The 17,536-nt window shown below is 44.4% G+C and overlaps 2 protein-coding genes across 3 annotated transcripts; one reads left to right on the plus strand and one right to left on the minus strand.

Moving 5' to 3' along the window:
- Window positions 1-393: 393 nt before the first annotated feature.
- Window positions 394-11,550, plus strand: dctn1a (dynactin 1a). Of its 2 annotated transcripts, XM_080518842.1 has the most exons (30): window positions 394-497; window positions 2,155-2,220; window positions 2,303-2,497; window positions 2,611-2,692; window positions 2,774-2,805; window positions 2,968-2,988; window positions 4,304-4,456; window positions 4,632-4,655; window positions 5,038-5,235; window positions 5,331-5,535; window positions 5,623-5,701; window positions 5,802-5,961; window positions 6,054-6,158; window positions 6,638-6,829; window positions 6,923-7,039; window positions 7,129-7,281; window positions 7,372-7,532; window positions 7,629-7,797; window positions 8,485-8,553; window positions 8,688-8,900; window positions 8,997-9,158; window positions 9,242-9,373; window positions 9,461-9,586; window positions 9,673-9,815; window positions 9,905-10,071; window positions 10,185-10,303; window positions 10,505-10,700; window positions 10,784-10,857; window positions 10,949-11,038; window positions 11,114-11,550. In XM_080518842.1, exons 2-30 carry the CDS (start codon window positions 2,179-2,181, stop codon window positions 11,249-11,251), a joined length of 3,717 nt encoding a protein of 1,238 aa, XP_080374968.1. In that variant the 5' UTR covers window positions 394-497; window positions 2,155-2,178; the 3' UTR covers window positions 11,252-11,550. The 2 variants fall into 2 exon arrangements, with proteins under 2 accessions (XP_080374968.1, XP_080374969.1); XM_080518843.1 differs by lacking the exon at window positions 4,632-4,655.
- A 502-nt stretch (window positions 11,551-12,052) lies between these two features.
- fam113 (family with sequence similarity 113) lies at window positions 12,053-16,793 on the minus strand (the record flags this gene model as incomplete). Its single annotated transcript, XM_080519410.1, has 8 exons — window positions 12,053-12,192; window positions 14,108-14,126; window positions 14,271-14,338; window positions 14,813-15,059; window positions 15,888-16,038; window positions 16,146-16,378; window positions 16,469-16,548; window positions 16,718-16,793. The coding sequence occupies 8 exons, from the start codon at window positions 16,791-16,793 to the stop codon at window positions 12,053-12,055; spliced, it is 1,014 nt and encodes a 337-aa protein (XP_080375536.1).
- Window positions 16,794-17,536: the final 743 nt, after the last annotated feature.

Here is a 17,536-nt window from a genome sequence, read left to right on the forward strand (position 1 = left end):
TAAAATATCAATAAGACAATCACAATTAATAAGTAAATCAACAACATATACAGAGCTAAGCGGTACAACAAAACATAAGAAACACAATATATATATATATATCCAAACAACACATTCTCCCACCACAAAAAGTAACATGATTTCCAATATTAATATGAAAGAAAACACATAATTACACATATTTGTTACAAGGCACACATTATAAAAGCAAGCTACAATTTGCACCAATGTCTTTCTTGAGTTTGTCTTTTTTTTTAATAAGATTTAATATGCAATAAATGTATTTAAATTGAAGTTGGTGAATGTAGGAAAACTGGGGACAAAAGGTAAGGTGTAATATAGCACGCTGCCAGAGGGGGCACTACATCCGTCAGTGTTCCGGAAGTGACGTGTGGAAACAGGAAAAGACGGGCGTCCAAAAAGTGACAACAGAATAAATATTTCTATGATCACGTCAAAAAGCTGAATACAAGGTCAGGAGTCTCTGCATATCTCAGGTAAAATACTTTAACTCAAGACGTGTGCTCATTATGACCTTGTCTCTCTTTGTGTGCGTTACAAACCGGGTTTTGGGCCGCCGGCTCGCTGAAGCTGTAGTAAATACATTAGCAGCTGATCGGTCAGTTTGTGCACATAAACTCATAACAGCTTGGTTATGTTTGGTTACTATTCTTATTTTTCTTCTTAATTCACGATGTTGGTTACCAGTGGCACAGTGGTTAGCGGTTTCGCTTCACAACGAGAATGTTAAAGGTTCAAATGCCGGCCGTGGCCTTTCTGTTGGGAGTTTGCATGATCCCCCCCACCCACCCTGTCTGGAGGCCTGTCCAGGGTGTGTCCTGATGGCTGGGATTGAAACCAGCAACCTGTGAGCATCAGGATGGATGGAAGATGGCTTTTTCAGAAAATGATACATCTAATTACAATCAATGTCACAAGAAATAGTTTTAGTCTTTAAATGACTGTTTTCTGACTGAATTATGAAGGCACTCAAACCTACTTGAATGACTTTGTGAATATCCCAGTGTTTCAGAGACTCTGTAAACACATTTTCTCCCCGTCTTAGTTTAAATGAGCTGGGACGTCCCTCCCTGAGACCCCTCCCCTCCCCTCCCCTCATCCATCTATTCTCTTTCTCTATCGAGAAGAGGAAGAGATGGAAAAGTAGAGAAAAATTAGCAACGGATCTTTGTTTTAGCACTGAACTGGAAACCAATATAGTTTTTTAAACATGGCTTTGAACAGACGGCACTCTTACACCCCCAGGGTGAGTAATACAGGGACTTATCTGTCATCATTTAGGTTAATGCATGTTCTTAGCTGTTTTTTAAACGACATATTTATCATGGGGCGGTAAGCAGGTACAATAGTCAATTTGTTTTGTCACTTACCTCAACATGGACGTAGGAATCACCTCCTCGCATCTTGAAGTTTCCTCAAATCAAATGATCTAACAGATCTAGATCTTTAAGACAAATGAAGATGTACTAGGTTGTACAAATTAAATGGATTGTTTAAAAAGTAGCTTTCTTTTACTGAAATGAGCCAAATCCTGTCGTGTAGTTGCTGTTGCAAAGATGCAATTGACTTTTCCTATCTGAATTTCTGCCCTCTGGTTTGAATTTGTGAGGCAGCATGAATTCACATGTCCCTGCGACTCTCACTGAGCCCTAGTTTGTACTGAATGAGCGGCTTTGTCTGTTGTGCAGCTTGTTTATTTGAGATGTGTTGTGGTCCAGGACATATGACTACACGAGCACGTTACCCTGCACTGCCTGAGGACTGTCCTGTTATTAAACAGAGCTTGCTTTTACTGCTGCCCTAAACTGTTGGGAGCAGGGAGAAATATTGGACATTACTGTCGCACATAAAACAAAGCTGTTTGTTCGGGTCTATTAAAGGGTATTAAACATTCCCCTGACATTTATCTTTCACCATGTCTACTTGACCGAGGTTAATACTTGAAAGGACGCCATGCCTTAGGAATTTCTTAAATTTAAACAATAAATTCTCTGGTATACAATGACCTTGCCTTTTTTTTTTTCTTCCTTCATCCTACCTTGCACTCGCCATGGTGATAAATCACCCCCACTTTTCTTTCTCTCTGTACCAATTCCTCATCTTTTCACCTTTGTTTTCCCCAAATTCCTGCAGCTGACCAGCCCACTGATCAGCAAAATGAGCAGCAGCGGATCAATAGAGAGCGGCAAACCTCCAAAGGTCGGTCACTTTTCAATGACGATCTTGCAAAAGAGTCTGTTCGTGGCAACTCACAGTCTCCTTTCCGCTCCTCGTCCTGCAGCTTGGGTCCAAAGTAGAGGTGACCGGAAAGGGTCAGCGTGGCACAGTTGCTTACATTGGCACGACCCTCTTTGCCACTGGGAAGTGGGTGGGCGTCATACTTGATGAGGCCAAAGGCAAGAATGACGGCACGGTGCAGGGGAAACGCTACTTTACCTGCGAGGAGAATCGTGGGATATTTGTCAGACAGTCCCAGGTTAGTAAATTCGGATGAATGCATCAATGTATATTACATCATCCACATTTTTTCATGTCTCAAGGCCATTCATAAGATGCCTTGTTTAAAAGATACGTTCTTCTATTATGCAGCTTCAGGTAGTAGAAGATGGATCCAGTGCCACCTCTCCGGATACTCCTGATTCTGGCACAGGAAGGTTTCTGAGGCAAAAAGGTGCGTGGAGACGAGACACTCATGTTTCTGAAGCGGTGCATCAAAGAATAGATGGTCATTTTGTGATTTGTTGATTTCCAGATATTCCTGAAACTCCCAGAACAACCAAGCAGGTAGGCAAACAGATCCTGGACCTGAGCGTTTCTGAAGGATTTCCTTGTTGTCAAAATGTATCTCCACTCTTTTTTTTTTTTTGTTTCCGCTCTCCTGTACTATCAAGTTTCTGTTTTAGTCGGTCAGTGTTTTATTTTTGTTTCTCTAATGAATCTTTGCAGATACCAGCGAACCTTAAGAAGGTAGAAATATTCCAATCCAGCACATTTTGCTTTGCCTTGGTTTTTTTGTTAACTGCACTAATGTGACAAATCATCTTTTGAGTTACCCTTCTCATCTGTGGACGTTTGTACGGGACATACAGACATTCCCTGGCTTTATTAACATATTTTTTGTCTTCTTGGTGTGTTATGTGCTTTTTTTTTTTTTTATTCTGGTAAAGGCATCTTGTGTTCAGGTCCAAATTGTGACAAGTCCAGGTCTCCATGATGAGATTTCATCATTTTCTTGAGTGACGTTATTGGTCTTGTTTTTTACATTATTGCATGAATTCACATTTTATTTTGCCTGGAGTCAGTGGCTGGAACTGGTCTTTACATTGCTGTTAAACAGTGCATGGGCTGAACACTTGTATAAACTAACCATGAGTATGATTATTACGTGCTGCTAATCTCTTATCTTGCTTCACCACTGAATGTGTGTGTGGGTGTGTGTGTGTGCGCGCTTGTGTCATTCCTCCTCTCTGCATCTTACCTCCCCCTCCTCCCATCCAGTCCTCTACCCGCCGCTCTGGAAAGGTGAGCCCGGAGAGGTCCGCAAGCATCAAAACAACATCATTGAACTGTTTTTCTTTTTCTTTTTTGAGTCAGATTCATGGTTGACTTGGATAACCTTTTAATGGCGATTTCAACAATTTGGAGCAGATTTCTACCCGAGGATCTAGTAAAATAAATAAATAAAATATGCGGAGCAGTTTTCATGAGATAAACATTTGTAGTTAATGAATAAGAGGGAAGTTTACTTTAAAATCAGAATATTGTTGAGTATTCGTTATGTTCAGCATCTCTGATTACAAGATATTTTTTTTCCCAAAAACGTCATATTGAACCCTACAAATCAAGATTCGCACATAACTCGCTGACGCACTAATGCAGTGTCTATGATCAAACCGTGACAGTGGACTCCCACATCTCGCCTCGCACCAGCCTCCTCCCTCCCCTCCCTTCTGGTGCGTACATCCCGGCGCTCCAGCCAGTCGCTCACGGTACGCTCTGCCCCGTCAGAGAACCTACGTCCGTCACTTCGCAGGGAGTGGTGTGTTGGGTTTGTTGTGGTTCAGGGTAAAGGTGCACTGGTGTCTGTCAACACTGGGGAGGTGTCTACTCAATCCTGCAAGACACATGACGTCTCTTTTTGTCTCACAGGACTTTGTTGGGTTTTTTTTATTTTTTTATTAGATTTGCATGTTCACAGTATCCGATGCAGAGACGCTTCTTTCTTTAACTTCTTCCACTCACCTCCTGTCGTTGCCTGACTCCTCCTTCCATTTGTCAACAGGCGTCACGTGAAAGTCTCTCAACCTCTCTGTCTGGCGATGTCAGTGAGGCGGGCCTGTCCTCCCAGCAGGGCGCTCTGGCGGCTCCCGTCGTGCCTCAGCCCAGCGGGTCGCCTGCAGCGCCGGCCGCTTCAGCTCCGGCCACTCCAAGCAAAGTAAGCCCTCATCTAATGGAAGGAACACGTACAGCATCAGCAAAACAAGGCTGCACTTCACTGTCAGTGTGTTGACGTCTCTGTTTAGCGTTTGTTTTATTCCACCCGACTCATCTTTCATTCATTTTTGATTTTTTTTTTTTGTCCTGTTCCATCCATGTTGTTATTTGACCAGGTGGAACCTGCCATTTCCAAGCAGGTAGAGTTTTCTCATGTGGCCACATGCATGCTGATGGTACCTGGCATGAGTTCACTAACACGCTCAACATCAGTGACTCCTCATCACACTTTCTCAATAAGAACTATAGTTGTGAAATAACAGCAAGATCAGTTTTATTGATAACGGTGCATGGTTTAAAACAAAAACTCCCACTGTGGTCTTTGGAAGTAGTGAAACAGGTTTTTTTTCTGGTGTTTAATGTTTTTACGAAGGCTGATTATTTATATGTGACATGTTTCTTCTGGGTCTTTATTGTGGGTGCTTGATCTGCTTTTACATTTTTTGGGCGCCTTTAAAATATAATCTGAAGGCTGAACAATTTCTCAGTTTTGACTCTAACTCCACCCATCTGTCTTCATAGGAGGAAGAATCCCTGCGAGCCCAAGTCAAGGACCTGGAGGAGAAGCTGGAGACGTTGAAGATGAAGCGAACCGAGGACAAGGCAAAGCTGAAGGAGTTGGAGAAGCACAAGATCCAGCTGGAGCAGCTCCAGGAGTGGAAGACCAAGATGCAGGAGCAGCAGGCCGAGCTGCAGAAACAACTCAAAGAGGCGAAGAAGGTAAGCGACTGTCAATCACAACGTTATCGCAGTATTTACAGTTTGATGTCACAAAGATGAAAAATGTTTTTTTTTTCCCCCATCTTAACGCACAGGAAGCCCGGGAGGCGCATGAAGCCAAGGACCGCTACATGGAAGAGATGTCGGACACGGCTGACGCCATTGAGATGGCCACGCTGGATAAAGAGATGGCTGAGGAGCGAGCAGAGTCTCTGCAAGTGGAGGTGGACTCACTGAAAGAGAAAGTGGAGGAACTCTCCATGGATCTGGAAATCCTGCGGCATGAGATTTCAGAGAAAGGTGGGTCTGAATGGCTCGCTAACACATCTCCCTTCGCATGTCTTTTGTTTTGTGACGAATCTTCGCATTCCTTTTTCACCGATTCAGGATCTGATGGAGCTGCGTCGAGTTACCAAGTCAAACAGCTGGAGGAGCAGAACGGCAGACTCAAAGAGGCACTGGTCAGGTCAGTTACAGGCATAACTTTTAACCTTGTCTCTCAAAAAAAGGGTGAATGCAGACAAGATGGAAACGACAACAAAAAATGCTTTCCTGCATCTCCTCAGGATGCGTGACCTCTCTGCCTCAGAGAAACAAGAACACGTGAAGCTGCAGAAGCAGATGGAGAAGAAGAACACTGAGCTGGAGACTCTGAGGACCCAGAAAGAGAAACTGCAGGAGGAAGTAAAACATGCCGAGGCCACTATTGACGAGCTCAAGGAGCAGGTAAAAGTCAAAGAGAGATGACAGGCCTGTTCGGGAAAACAAAAGTCGCGTCCGGAAAAATGTCACCTTGTGCGTTCGTGTCCATGTAACAGGTGGATGCAGCTCTTGGGTCAGAGGAGATGGTGGAGATGCTGACGGAGAGGAACCTGGACCTGGAGGAGAAAGTCAGAGAGCTGAGAGAAACAGTCACTGATTTGGTCAGTGTGTTGGCTTAAAAAAAAAAAAAAGAAGTCAAATTCAATGTTTTTTTTAGCATCGGGGTGGATGTGAGTGTATGTGGTAAACTGTTTACCTATTGCTAGTTGGGATTGGCTCCAGTAAGATAATCACAAATGTATCATTACTGCGACGTGAACATGCACAGTAGACATATCCAGCAGCAGCGAGAAGCAAAAACAGTCAATATGTTGCTTTTATTATGTTATTATATGGAAGAAAAATTGGCAAAACACTAAGACTGTAACATCATCTACTTAAATGTTATTTATTGCAAATCATATTGTGGTTACTATACACGCAACAACTTGTTTGAATATCCCCATTATGGGATGGAAAAGATGTGAACCTTGCAGGAGGAAGAGTAAAAAGAGATTGTGAGTTACAAAAAAAGTTGCAGTCTAATGGACATAGAGTATTTAGAAATTAAATTATGTTTTGCGTTTCCCTGTATCAATAGGAAGCCATCAATGAGATGAATGACGAGCTTCAGGAGAATGGCAGAGAGACGGAAATGGAACTGAGGGAGCAGTTGGACCTGAGTGCGGGGAAAGTCAGAGAAGCGGACAAACGAGTGGAAGCTGCCCAGGAGACTGTCGCCGACTACCAGCAGACCATCAACAAATACAGAGAGCTCACTGCCTCGCTTCAGGTCGGTGGATAGAACCTGAATAAAAAAACCAAAGCACGCTATGTGGGGTCTGCAGTTCGCTGCTGTATGAAGGTTTTTTTCTCTGCGCATTAGGACGCCAACAGGGAGCTGATCAGTCAGCAGAATGCAAGTGCAGAACAAGTTCAGCAGCCGCCCGCAGAACTGTTTGATTTCAAGATCAAGTTTGCCGAGACCAAGGCGTATGCCAAGGTAGGAGAGCTTCGCTGACAAGTGTGCTTCTTCAAGAGAAATGTCGTCGTTGTTTTTTTTAAATATCACAATCTCTCTTGCGTTTCCAGGCTATTGAAATGGAGCTGAGAAAAATGGAAGTGGCGCAATCCAACAGACAGGTCTCCCTGCTCACCTCCTTCATGCCAGACTCCTTCCTCCGTCACGGCGGAGACCACGACTGTATTTTGGTTCTGCTGCTCATTCCCAGGCTCATCTGCAAGGTAACAGCCAGAACGACACGTCATTTTGAATTTTTTTGTGTGCTCGGCGCGTTTTGGAACCGAGGTGTTTGTGTGTGTGTGTGTGGGCAGGCCGAGCTGATCAGTAAACAAGCCCAGGAGAAGTTTGACCTGAATGGGAACCTCGCCCAGGGAGCCGGTCTGAGAGGGGCTCCAGGAGAACAACGGAGCTTCGCTGCGGGACTGGTTTACTCCCTCAGCCTGCTGCAGGCCACCCTGCACAAATACGAACAGTCAGTTCTGTGTTTATGCCACTCACGAATCGGAAAATAAAATCGAAATGCTAAAATGCTAAAATTGTCTTTCGGTTATCTCTCGTCTGCTTCCAGGGCTCTGGGTAACTGCACCGTGGAGGTTTTCAAGCGCATGGGTACACTCTACTCGGAAATGAGCTTCCATGAGCGCTCTCTGGATTATTTCATTGACTTGCTGCATAAAGACCAGCTGGATGAGACTGTTCAAGTGGAACCACTGACAAAAGCCATCAAATACTATCAGGTAACCGGCGCACTGAGCATTTTCTACCGAGGCTGTAGCTCTCGCTGTTGTAGTACAGACTTTGAAATGCACAATTGTATAAACTCCCTTGCTATTTTATTGGATATGTTTATGGCCCTGTGATTTCTGCAGAAAACACACATTTAAAAGGCATTTTAGTGTAAAAGCATGGGATTGGTGAATATTGTGTCAAAATTGTCAGGAGCAAAATCTGTCCAAATGGGTTGAAGCATATTAGGAATCCTCTCAATTAACGCTATGTCATATTAATGATGAGGGGATAATTCATGGTAGGGTGATGTACTAGATTACACAGAGGTCCAACATGAGGTCCAACAATAGCCACATCTTTTATCATTTTGGGTTTGTGTAGAACTCCAATTCCTTTTTACGTCAAAACAAGTCAGAACAGACGAGCAATTATTCGTCTGCCTGACGCATTCAGCAGAGAATGACTTACTAGTAATATTTTTTTCTCCTTTGAGATCTGTATTTGGAGCTGCTTTCCTAGATAATATTGGATGTGTAACTGATTACATTGAGTCAATATTAAACCTACTATGCTCTTGCATCCTTATCTATCCAGTAAAATTGACATCTTAAAGACAAAATGTGATTTTACTCTGTTACAAGACTTTTTTTTTTTTTTATATATTCCAATGGTAAAACATCTGTTTTGTTTTCCAGCAACTATTCAGTGTTCACCTGGCTGATCAAGCTGAAGACTGCACTGTGCAGCTTGCCGACCACATCAAGGTGTGTGAGAGGATTATTATTTTTTTTTTTTAAAGAACATTTTAGTTTAAATTAATTGAAGTAGGTTAAAAAATAAATTAAAAAAAGTTTGGTTTTGACCTGAAAACACCAACAACCCTCTCTCTCACCTGCAGTTCATCCAGAGCGCCCTGGACTGCATGGGAGTGGAGGTGTGTCGTCTGAGGGCTTTCCTGTCCGCGGGACAGGAGAACTCTGGACTCTCGGCTCTTCTAAAGGATCTGGATACATCCTGCTCTGACATCAGGCAGTTCTGTAAGAAGATCCGCCGTCGTATGCCTGGGACGGACGTCGCCGGAGTCCCCGCCGCTCTCAATTTTGCATCGCAGGTATAGAAATAAACAGTTTGAAGTTGAGTATTGGGGGCGGGGGTTCAGTGATCACTGGAGATGCGGTTTCACATGACGTCCGCGTCTCATCCGAAGGTGTCGGAGACGCTGACGGAGTGCAGGCGCCAGCTGACCCGCGTGGTCGCGGTGCTCCAGGAAGTGGCTGCAGCCGGAGCTCAGATGATCGCTCCCCTGGCAGAGCAGGAGGGTCTCAACGCGCTCAGGCTGGAGGACGTCGCCTGCAAGGTCGTGGAACAGGTACGCGTCGCGCAGTTTACAGATCGAGCAAATCGCAGAGCGCCCGTCTCGTCGTTTCATCACAATCCGCTGCCGTCCTCAAGGTTTATGGCACACAAGGTGTGAATGGCCCCGAGTTCCTGCGACAGTCGTGCAGCTCAGTCATCGCTACAATGAACAAGATGGCTACAGCCATGCAGGAGGGAGAGTACGACGCCGAAAAACCACAGGGGAAGGTACCCATGCATTTTGCGCATTGCACATATTGCACAATTTAGACGCGTTGAACCCGCCCTCTGACCACTGGCCAATCCTGCCATTAGACGCCTCCAGTAGAGGCGAGAGCGGCCACCGTCAGGGCTGAGATGACCGACGCCGAGGGCCTGGGGGCAAAACTCGAGGACAGAGAAACCGTCATCAAGGAGCTGAAGAAGTCCCTCAAGATTAAGGTATTGGGTGACGCGAGGAGTACGTTTGAATGGAAAGCAGAATAAAACGGCTCGTAACATGTCCGGATGTGTCTTCACCCCCTCAGGGCGAAGAGCTGAGTGAGGCCAACGTCCGCTTGAGCCTCTTGGAGAAGAAGCTCGACACCTCCACCAAGGACGCCGACGAACGGGTGGAGAAGATTCAGACCAAGCTGGACGAGAGCCTCGCTCTGCTTAAAAAGAAAGAGAAGTAAGGAAACTCGAGGGAAAGATTAAAATTTCTGTTGCTCTATCATACCATTTATTTCCTCACCCATCCCTCGCTTTTCTCAACTGCAGAGAGTTCGAGGAGACGATGGACGCTCTGCAGGCTGATATTGACCAGCTGGAGGCCGAGAAGGCGGAGCTGAAACAACGCATCAATAATCAATCAAAGATGACTATTGAAGGACTGCGAGGCCAACCTGGCATGGGGATTGCTTCTATTGTTCAGGGATCTCCAGGAGGTGAATTACTGTTACTGTCTTAATAATAATCATCTACACAGTTTAAGCGACGCCCTTATAATTAAATGTCTCCCACTCTTTTTTTTTTTTTCTTCTCCACGTCAATAAAACAGGTATGGCCCCATCCATGGCAGGGCCGACGCAGGTGGTGGATTCCCCCCTGCTCAGGCAGCAGGTTGAGGCCCAGAGGCTCGGAATCAAGCATCTCAAGAACGAAAACAACCGTCTGAAGGTACACAGGAATGAGATGCCACAAAACATAAACCAATAAGTTAGAATTCAGTGGCGGAGATGTTTTGTTGAAAACAACAAAAAAGGAAGCCAGGCTGCCGTTACCATGGAAACCAGTAGCATCATCCACATTTCTAATCCATTCGATTACAATATTTTAGCGGCAGTTACATGTCGGATTTTTTCTTTTTCTTTCTCCCAGGCAGAGAAGATAAAAGCTCAGCTGGCCTCCCTGCCACCGCTCTGCCCTCCCAGACTTCCACAAGTCCCCAAAGCGAGCTCCATGCCCCCGGAGGGCCTCAACACGGGCATCTACCGCAGGACTGACCAGCTCCTGGCGACCCTGCTCAAGCTCAGCGCAGAGGTCAAAGTGGTGGACATCACCGGGAAGTCAACAGGTGAGCGGGCGCGTCGGTGAGGAGAGCGTTTCCCGCTCTTGCGGGACTCGGCTTCATCTTGTCCTCGTTTCGTTCCGCCACAGTCAGCGCCAGCGCTCAGCTGCTGGAGCAGACCGCTCGACTGCAGAGCCTCAGCGACGCCCTGGACAAACTCAAGGTCAACACATCCTCCGTAACACGCATTTGTTAACGGTAATTCAAAACCCCCCCCAAGCAGAGAAACTTAAAATCCACGCCGTGTGTTTCAGGGCGAAGTGGCTGAACACGTGGTGTCGTATCACCCCGGAGCCAAGGCGACCTCGGACTTCGCCACATTCCCAGTCTCTTCCTTCGTTAAGGTATGATGCCATACAGTCTCTCGATACGTCGAGTTGTCGTCTTCCCTCACATATTATGGTATGTTTGACTCCCAGGCAAAGGACAAGAAGCAGGGAGGGACAGTGTTTGTGGGGCGTGTCGCCATCCCGTGCACCCGCGGCCAGGAGCAAGTCCACCGCCTCGTCCTGTCCCAGCAGCAGCTGCAGCAAGTGCACCGCCTCCTCATGGTCTGAGGCGCGGGCCCGGCTGAACGCCACGTCCATCGTCCCCCATTGAAGCTCGTCCTCTTACTAGAACATTCTTTATTTAGCCCAACTTTGCTTTGCACGTCCCTCAATAGCGCATCCCTTTGTTGCTTCATCCGTTTAAAGTCCGCGACTCACATTATGAAGGCAACATGTTAAGTTAGTGCCACTCCTGATGGAACCTAGCTAGTCATTTCTGTTTAACTTAAATCCGATAGCTTTGTCCCCCTCCTTTGTATCTTTTTAGTAACAATTCTGACAATAAAAAGTATGCATCACTTAAACATTAATAAGTCATGCTCGTCTTTTTTTTTTTTTTACCAGGGGTTTCAAGCCTTTGTGCCAAAATTGGCCCACATACGTTTTTCAAGAATCTTTGAAAAAACATGGACACTCAAGAGACAGAGCATTATGCCTTGTTTCAACTTTAATAGTTTGTACTTTCATATGTCTGCTTACCAATACGAAACGGGAAGATTCAAGAGTAACCTCTTGATAAAATTGTAAAAGGACTTATGACTGTCTCAGCTGAATCCAAAGTTTCTGACGAGTTTCAGAAGAAAACTTTATTGACATTTAGCAGCTGAGACAAAGCCCATGATTAAATCTAAAAATGTTCCTTTATAGAATTTCACAAAAACCAATTGACCCAAAAATAGCTTGCATAAGAATGGCATGCAGTTAAAACGACTGGTCGCATTAGGAACGTAACACTGTGGTAAAAAGTCGACTTAATACTACATATGAAACAAGAGTGTGAACTGAATTTGAATGCAGAACATCAACACTTCAGTAGTAGTTGTATCTGTCACGTCTGCGAGGGCAGTACGGGGCGTAGGTGTGCCTGGGGGCGTATTGGTTCCTCAACACGTCCTGATGGGGATTCTGCCTGTACGGCTCAAAGTTGAAGTCTGACCGGGAGGTAAAATCTGCAAAAACACGAGGGGAGACGTTAAAGACGCTGAGGCCAAACGCCAGAGAAAGACGGTTGATCGTAACACCACAACGCTCGCGAGATACGAAATATTGAAGCAAAGAAAGCAACCAACCGATAAATGAACCAAATAAATAGGTTGTGAAAATGAAAACACCTCGTGCATTTTCCTATACCTTGTGCCGTCCTATACCCGTCCTCTCTTCGACCAAACAGCCGTCTGGTTGTTTTCTGGGTACTGTGATTTAAATCGAATAACACTGTGCCCCAGATCACCAGAGTCTATGTACTTACCAATTTGAAAAGGCCTGTTTCCAAATGGAAACCAGTAACACGGTTGGGGTGGAGGAGGGAGGGGGACACGTCCCAACAAAGGAGGCTGATAAGGCCATGCTGCTGCCATGACATGGGAATGACAGAAAATATAGCACATTGCTTAACAGATAACTGTAATTCGACTTGATCAAGAACGAGGATTTTGCCTTCCCTGCAGCTGCTCATAGAATAAATTGAAATAACTGGTATACAACGCTCATTTTAGGAGAAAGAAAAGGAGTTGTGTCAGTACGAATAAAACATCTATTTTACGGATGTGCAAAAACATCAAGATTTATCAAAACGATGCAATGTTGATATTCTAGTCCCCCAATATCGATGCAACCGCCAACGGTGAGGGGACGCTAGATTATCTGTTCAGCGCAGGTTTTCCTTTTCAAACAGGACGTGAATGCCAGGGGAAATATTATCAGCACCTTCATCTTTAAAGGCAGATGTCTGAAATTGATTAATAAAATAAAAGCAAGCCATTCGCAAACGTTTCCACACTTCCACATCTTCACCCCTAGACACCACGCTGTAGGAAATTGTTCTTCTGCAGACGGGCCAGTAGATTGACAATAACAACACAGCTTCCTCCAGAGTGTCATGACTCCCAGTCTATGGGCTTATATTTGTGGCAAAATTCTGAGCGAGCGATGGGAAAATTTGAGCGCCCAAAAATTTAATTGTGCAAAGCACACTAATAGCATTTTGAGGAAATATTTAAATTGCGCAAAGAAAAACTTGAGATTGCGCGCTCAAAAATCTTTTCTGCGTTCTACATTCTTCCTCTGCGCGACAAAGAAGAAGAAGAGGGAAAAACAAACTGCGAGGGAAAACAGAAATAAGGAAAACTAAAGATAATGATCCTGGATTACAACATGTTTTCCCTCGCAGTTTGTTTTTCCCTCTTCTTCTTCGTTGGTTATGAGGCACTTCCAGAATCCGAAGTAACCAATCAGAATTCAACGCCCGACCCGAATTTCTGTGTTTGGTGGACAACCGTGTCTGTCACATTTGGGCTTTGCACATTTTGAGCCGAGCGCACAGCAGGACTTGAGCGCGGACGTGGAGAGATTTGAGCGAGCGAGAGAGAGAGAGAGGTTGAGCGCAGAGGAAGAATCTGAGCGCAGAAAAGATTTTTGAGTGCGCAATGTCAAGTTTTTCTTTGCGCAATTTAAATATTTCCTCAAAATGCTATTAGTGTGCTTGCACAATACATTTTTTTGCGCTCAAATTTTCCCATCGCTCGCTCAGAATTTTGGCACAAATATAACTCCATACCAGTCCAGATTCTCCTGGGGCTTGTCAGTTGCCAGTAATTAGCATTAACAGCACCCACAAGTGGCTCAACATGAAAACTACACAGTCCTCAAACAGCGAACGCAGTCAAAACATGTCAGTCAGGCGAAAACTTCCTTCATCACTACATTGTCGGTAAAAAAAAAAAAAAAGAATCTAAAATTAAAACTACAAAATGAAAATAATTCAATTAATATAGATCAGTAGTGTCAAACTCATTTTAGTTCAGAGGCCGACCCAGCTTCATCTACTAGGAAGCCGAAACGTGAACGTGTGGACATTCTTCTCACCGTCTTGTTTGATGTGCTCCTGATAACAAAGTGTCGGGAAAAACGTACCGCTTTCAAAACGCTCGTTTCCATTTGGAAGTCTGTAGGATGATGTGGGTGGTGGAGGGAGCGGGACACTTCTGTACATGGGGGGAGAGTACAGTATTGCCGGGGGGTTCCTCACGTTGCCATGATATCCGGAATGCGACACCGCCCTGTGGCCGTTGTGGTCGGTCCTCATTGGGCGGCGATCTGTCAAAGTGCACCGAAGAAGGGGAAAGATTTGGCGGGTGCCGCAGTATTGCAACATCACCGCATCAGATTGTTCAGGTTCTGTCGTTCTGCTCTCTACATCTGAACACAAGCGTTCTCGTCCACGCGCTCTTCGTGAGTCGGCGTTAAAGTGACGGGATCAAAAGCGGCTGACATTAAATTGAATTAAGATCTCAACAATGATGACTATACTTCCTCTTTCGACTTCAAAAGATACTTTGAAGTAAGATCTGTGTTTTATACGACGTCCAGTCCGTAGATCTCGCAGTCTCTCTTACCCATGTGTTTTGGAGCACTGGTTTTGTTGGCATTGGTTGAGAGCTGAACCTCTTTCACGGTGTGCGCTGGAACAATGCACACTTCTGATCAGTGTCAATATATAGAAAACACCAAACCTGAACCAGGATGGCGGGAAATGATATAAACGTGGCGCGTGTACGTCACTGTTCTCACCACTGGCGGCCTGGGAACTGGGCAGTGCCACGCCCCAGGCTTCGGCGGCATGCTGCAGCAGCACAGACGTGATCTTGCGGTGGGCCACGTTGTCCCAGTGCACGCCGTCCTTGCTCCGCCGGTGCAGGGAAAAGCGGAAGTGGAAGTGGAAGTCCACCGCATCTATCTTGTACGCGTCGGCCAGAGTCCCGCTGTAGAAGTTGGCTTCGGCCACGTCGTAGCGCAGGTGCGAAGCCATGTGCTCAATCTGAGGGGGAAGGATTCAGAGGCAGAGATTACACTCCAATAAAGTAAAAAAATTATTAATAAATGGGCCATGGAGGTACAGCAAGTAGAAAGGGTAAATAGTACAATAGAACAGACCAGTAAAAATACTAATAAAACAAAAATTAAGTTTGACTTTTAGGAGGCCTGATACACTTTGTTTAATCAATAAAAACTTCAGCTAATAACTACAAATGGGTATGAATATTGACATCAGGGCTGCAAGGCGAGTGTGTTACCACTCTCCTCTCAAAGCTCTGGTTTCCCCCCGCAGTCTAAAAAGATGCATTTGAGGTTTATTATTGACTCTCCATTGCTTGTGTGAATGAATGTGTGTAATAGTATAAAAGGTGGATGTATGGACGGTATGAAACAATGCCATAATATTCACTATACTTTGAAAGTAACAAACATCTTAAAAAAAAACAAAAAAACAATACTTTAATACCAAAGCAATGGGACAAACTGCGAGTGACAGGAATTTGTTTATGGAACAGACTTCAGAAAGAAGTAAGCCACGAACTCTCCGAGAATTCAAGAAACACAAAATCTGCAACATAAAAAAAGTACGAGAATCCCATTTGAATATAAATTATACAAGATGTTAGATATTTGATATGAGCGAACATGAAAATTATGTTGGTTTTTTTTTTTTGTATATTGTAAATACTGCACATACGATTCTTAAAAATATCTGTAAATATCTAGAATTCAAAATGTGTTGAATTGGACGTTTTGTTGCCAAGTCAGTTTTTCTTTTACTTTTGAATTAAATAAAGAATTTCATAACAACTGACTGCGGAGTGCGTACCTCGGGCACCAGAAAGCCTCCCTTGATCTTCTCTCCTAAGGGCATGGTGAGGTTCCAGATGATCAGCGTTTCCTCCGGCAGGATCTGTTTTAGCTCCTCAAAGAACCTGTGGAGGTTCTCCTTGTAGTCGTCGGTCCAGTCGCGGGAGTATCTACAAAACCAGCTTCATTAGGTATGCCTCGGATCTCGTAGTATAAATTCAGTGGCTCCTTAATGAACCAAAATGACAACAAAAATAAATAAAAAATGTCCTCCCACCTTGAAATATCCCAAATGCAGGAGTTGATGATCACTACGTCCGGTTTCAAACTCTGACGGAAGTCCTCCAGGACGCTCTGCATGTACTGCGAGTAGACGCGCGTCACGAAGTAAAAGCGCACCAGGTGGTGGTTGGACTGAAACTGTCGGACCTCTCTGTACGCCGTCCCGTTGTGCATCTCGTGCAGACAGCCTCCTTCGATCAGGCAGTCCTGCTCGAAGCTCATCTCGCCCTGGGGGCAGGAAGTTGGAAAGGTAAGGTCGCAAGGAACAGGAGGAGCAAGACGCGCAAGCCTTTTGAATGTCTGCCTGTTAGTCCTTGCCTTGGTTCGGAGTTGACTTTGGGTGAGAAATCTCTCCTTTTGTAGCAGCAGAACAAGATCCTTATAAACTGCTCGCTGAACTGATGGGTTAATTAAACAAAAAGAGAAAGAAAAAAAGGATTTAAAATTAGTTGATCGACCTTCTTCATTCATGAGCAGAAGGCAACTATTGTCCTACCTGCTTTGAACAAATCAAAGAGGCACGTTCAAGAAGATTATTAATAAGAGGTACATTTCACTTATACTCACTGGAATCTCCTAACACCACCACAAACTTGTTGTGGAGCAGCTGGCTGGCCTGGTTGTGGCTCACAAAGTTCTTCATCTCTGCCTGTCAATAATAATAATAATGATAAAAAAAATATATATAAACCAATTTAGTTCAGAGGCCACATCCAGTCCAATCTCATTGTGAGTGGGCTGGACAGGTAAAAAAGTACCATAATAACCTTTAAATTTAAACTTTCTTTGTTGTGGTGCAAAGTATACCCGAGTAAAATGTTGATATTTTGGATAAACTAAATACTACCACAAAGGACTACAATATCAACGTAAAGTTTAGTTTAATGATACCTTGTGGTGCCAGATACAGAATGTAAAAAAAAAAAAAAATCCCTTACAGCAATTGTCATGTTTTTTTTTTGTTTTTTTTAACAACCTCAGCATTGTTGAGCATTATACATTTATTGCATACCCATGATTCACAACGACAACCCACATGAATTTACACATTTAAAAAGAAAAATACAGTGGACTTTACAGTTTGGCTGGTTTTGTAACGTTTCCAGCAGAAAAAAAAAACTCTTTTGACACGTGTTTCGGATTAACTGGTTTCCGTGTTAACTGGTCACTGACTTCCTTTGGCTGCGAATAACGAATGTTAAGAAACCCGACAGGAATTCATAGCTGTCCTAAACGCCGTTTAGGCACATCTGCAATAAAGTTTTGACGTTTCGTAGTTTATATAAGCATCTTTTTAACATCTGCTGATAGCGGCACCAAACAGACTAAAGGAAGTTGGTCACCAGGTAACGGGGAAAACAGTTCATCCGAAACACCCTACCATTG

The sequence above is a fragment of the Blennius ocellaris genome (genome assembly GCF_963422515.1).
Source record: "Blennius ocellaris genome assembly, chromosome: 23".
NCBI lineage: Eukaryota > Metazoa > Chordata > Actinopteri > Blenniiformes > Blenniidae > Blennius > Blennius ocellaris.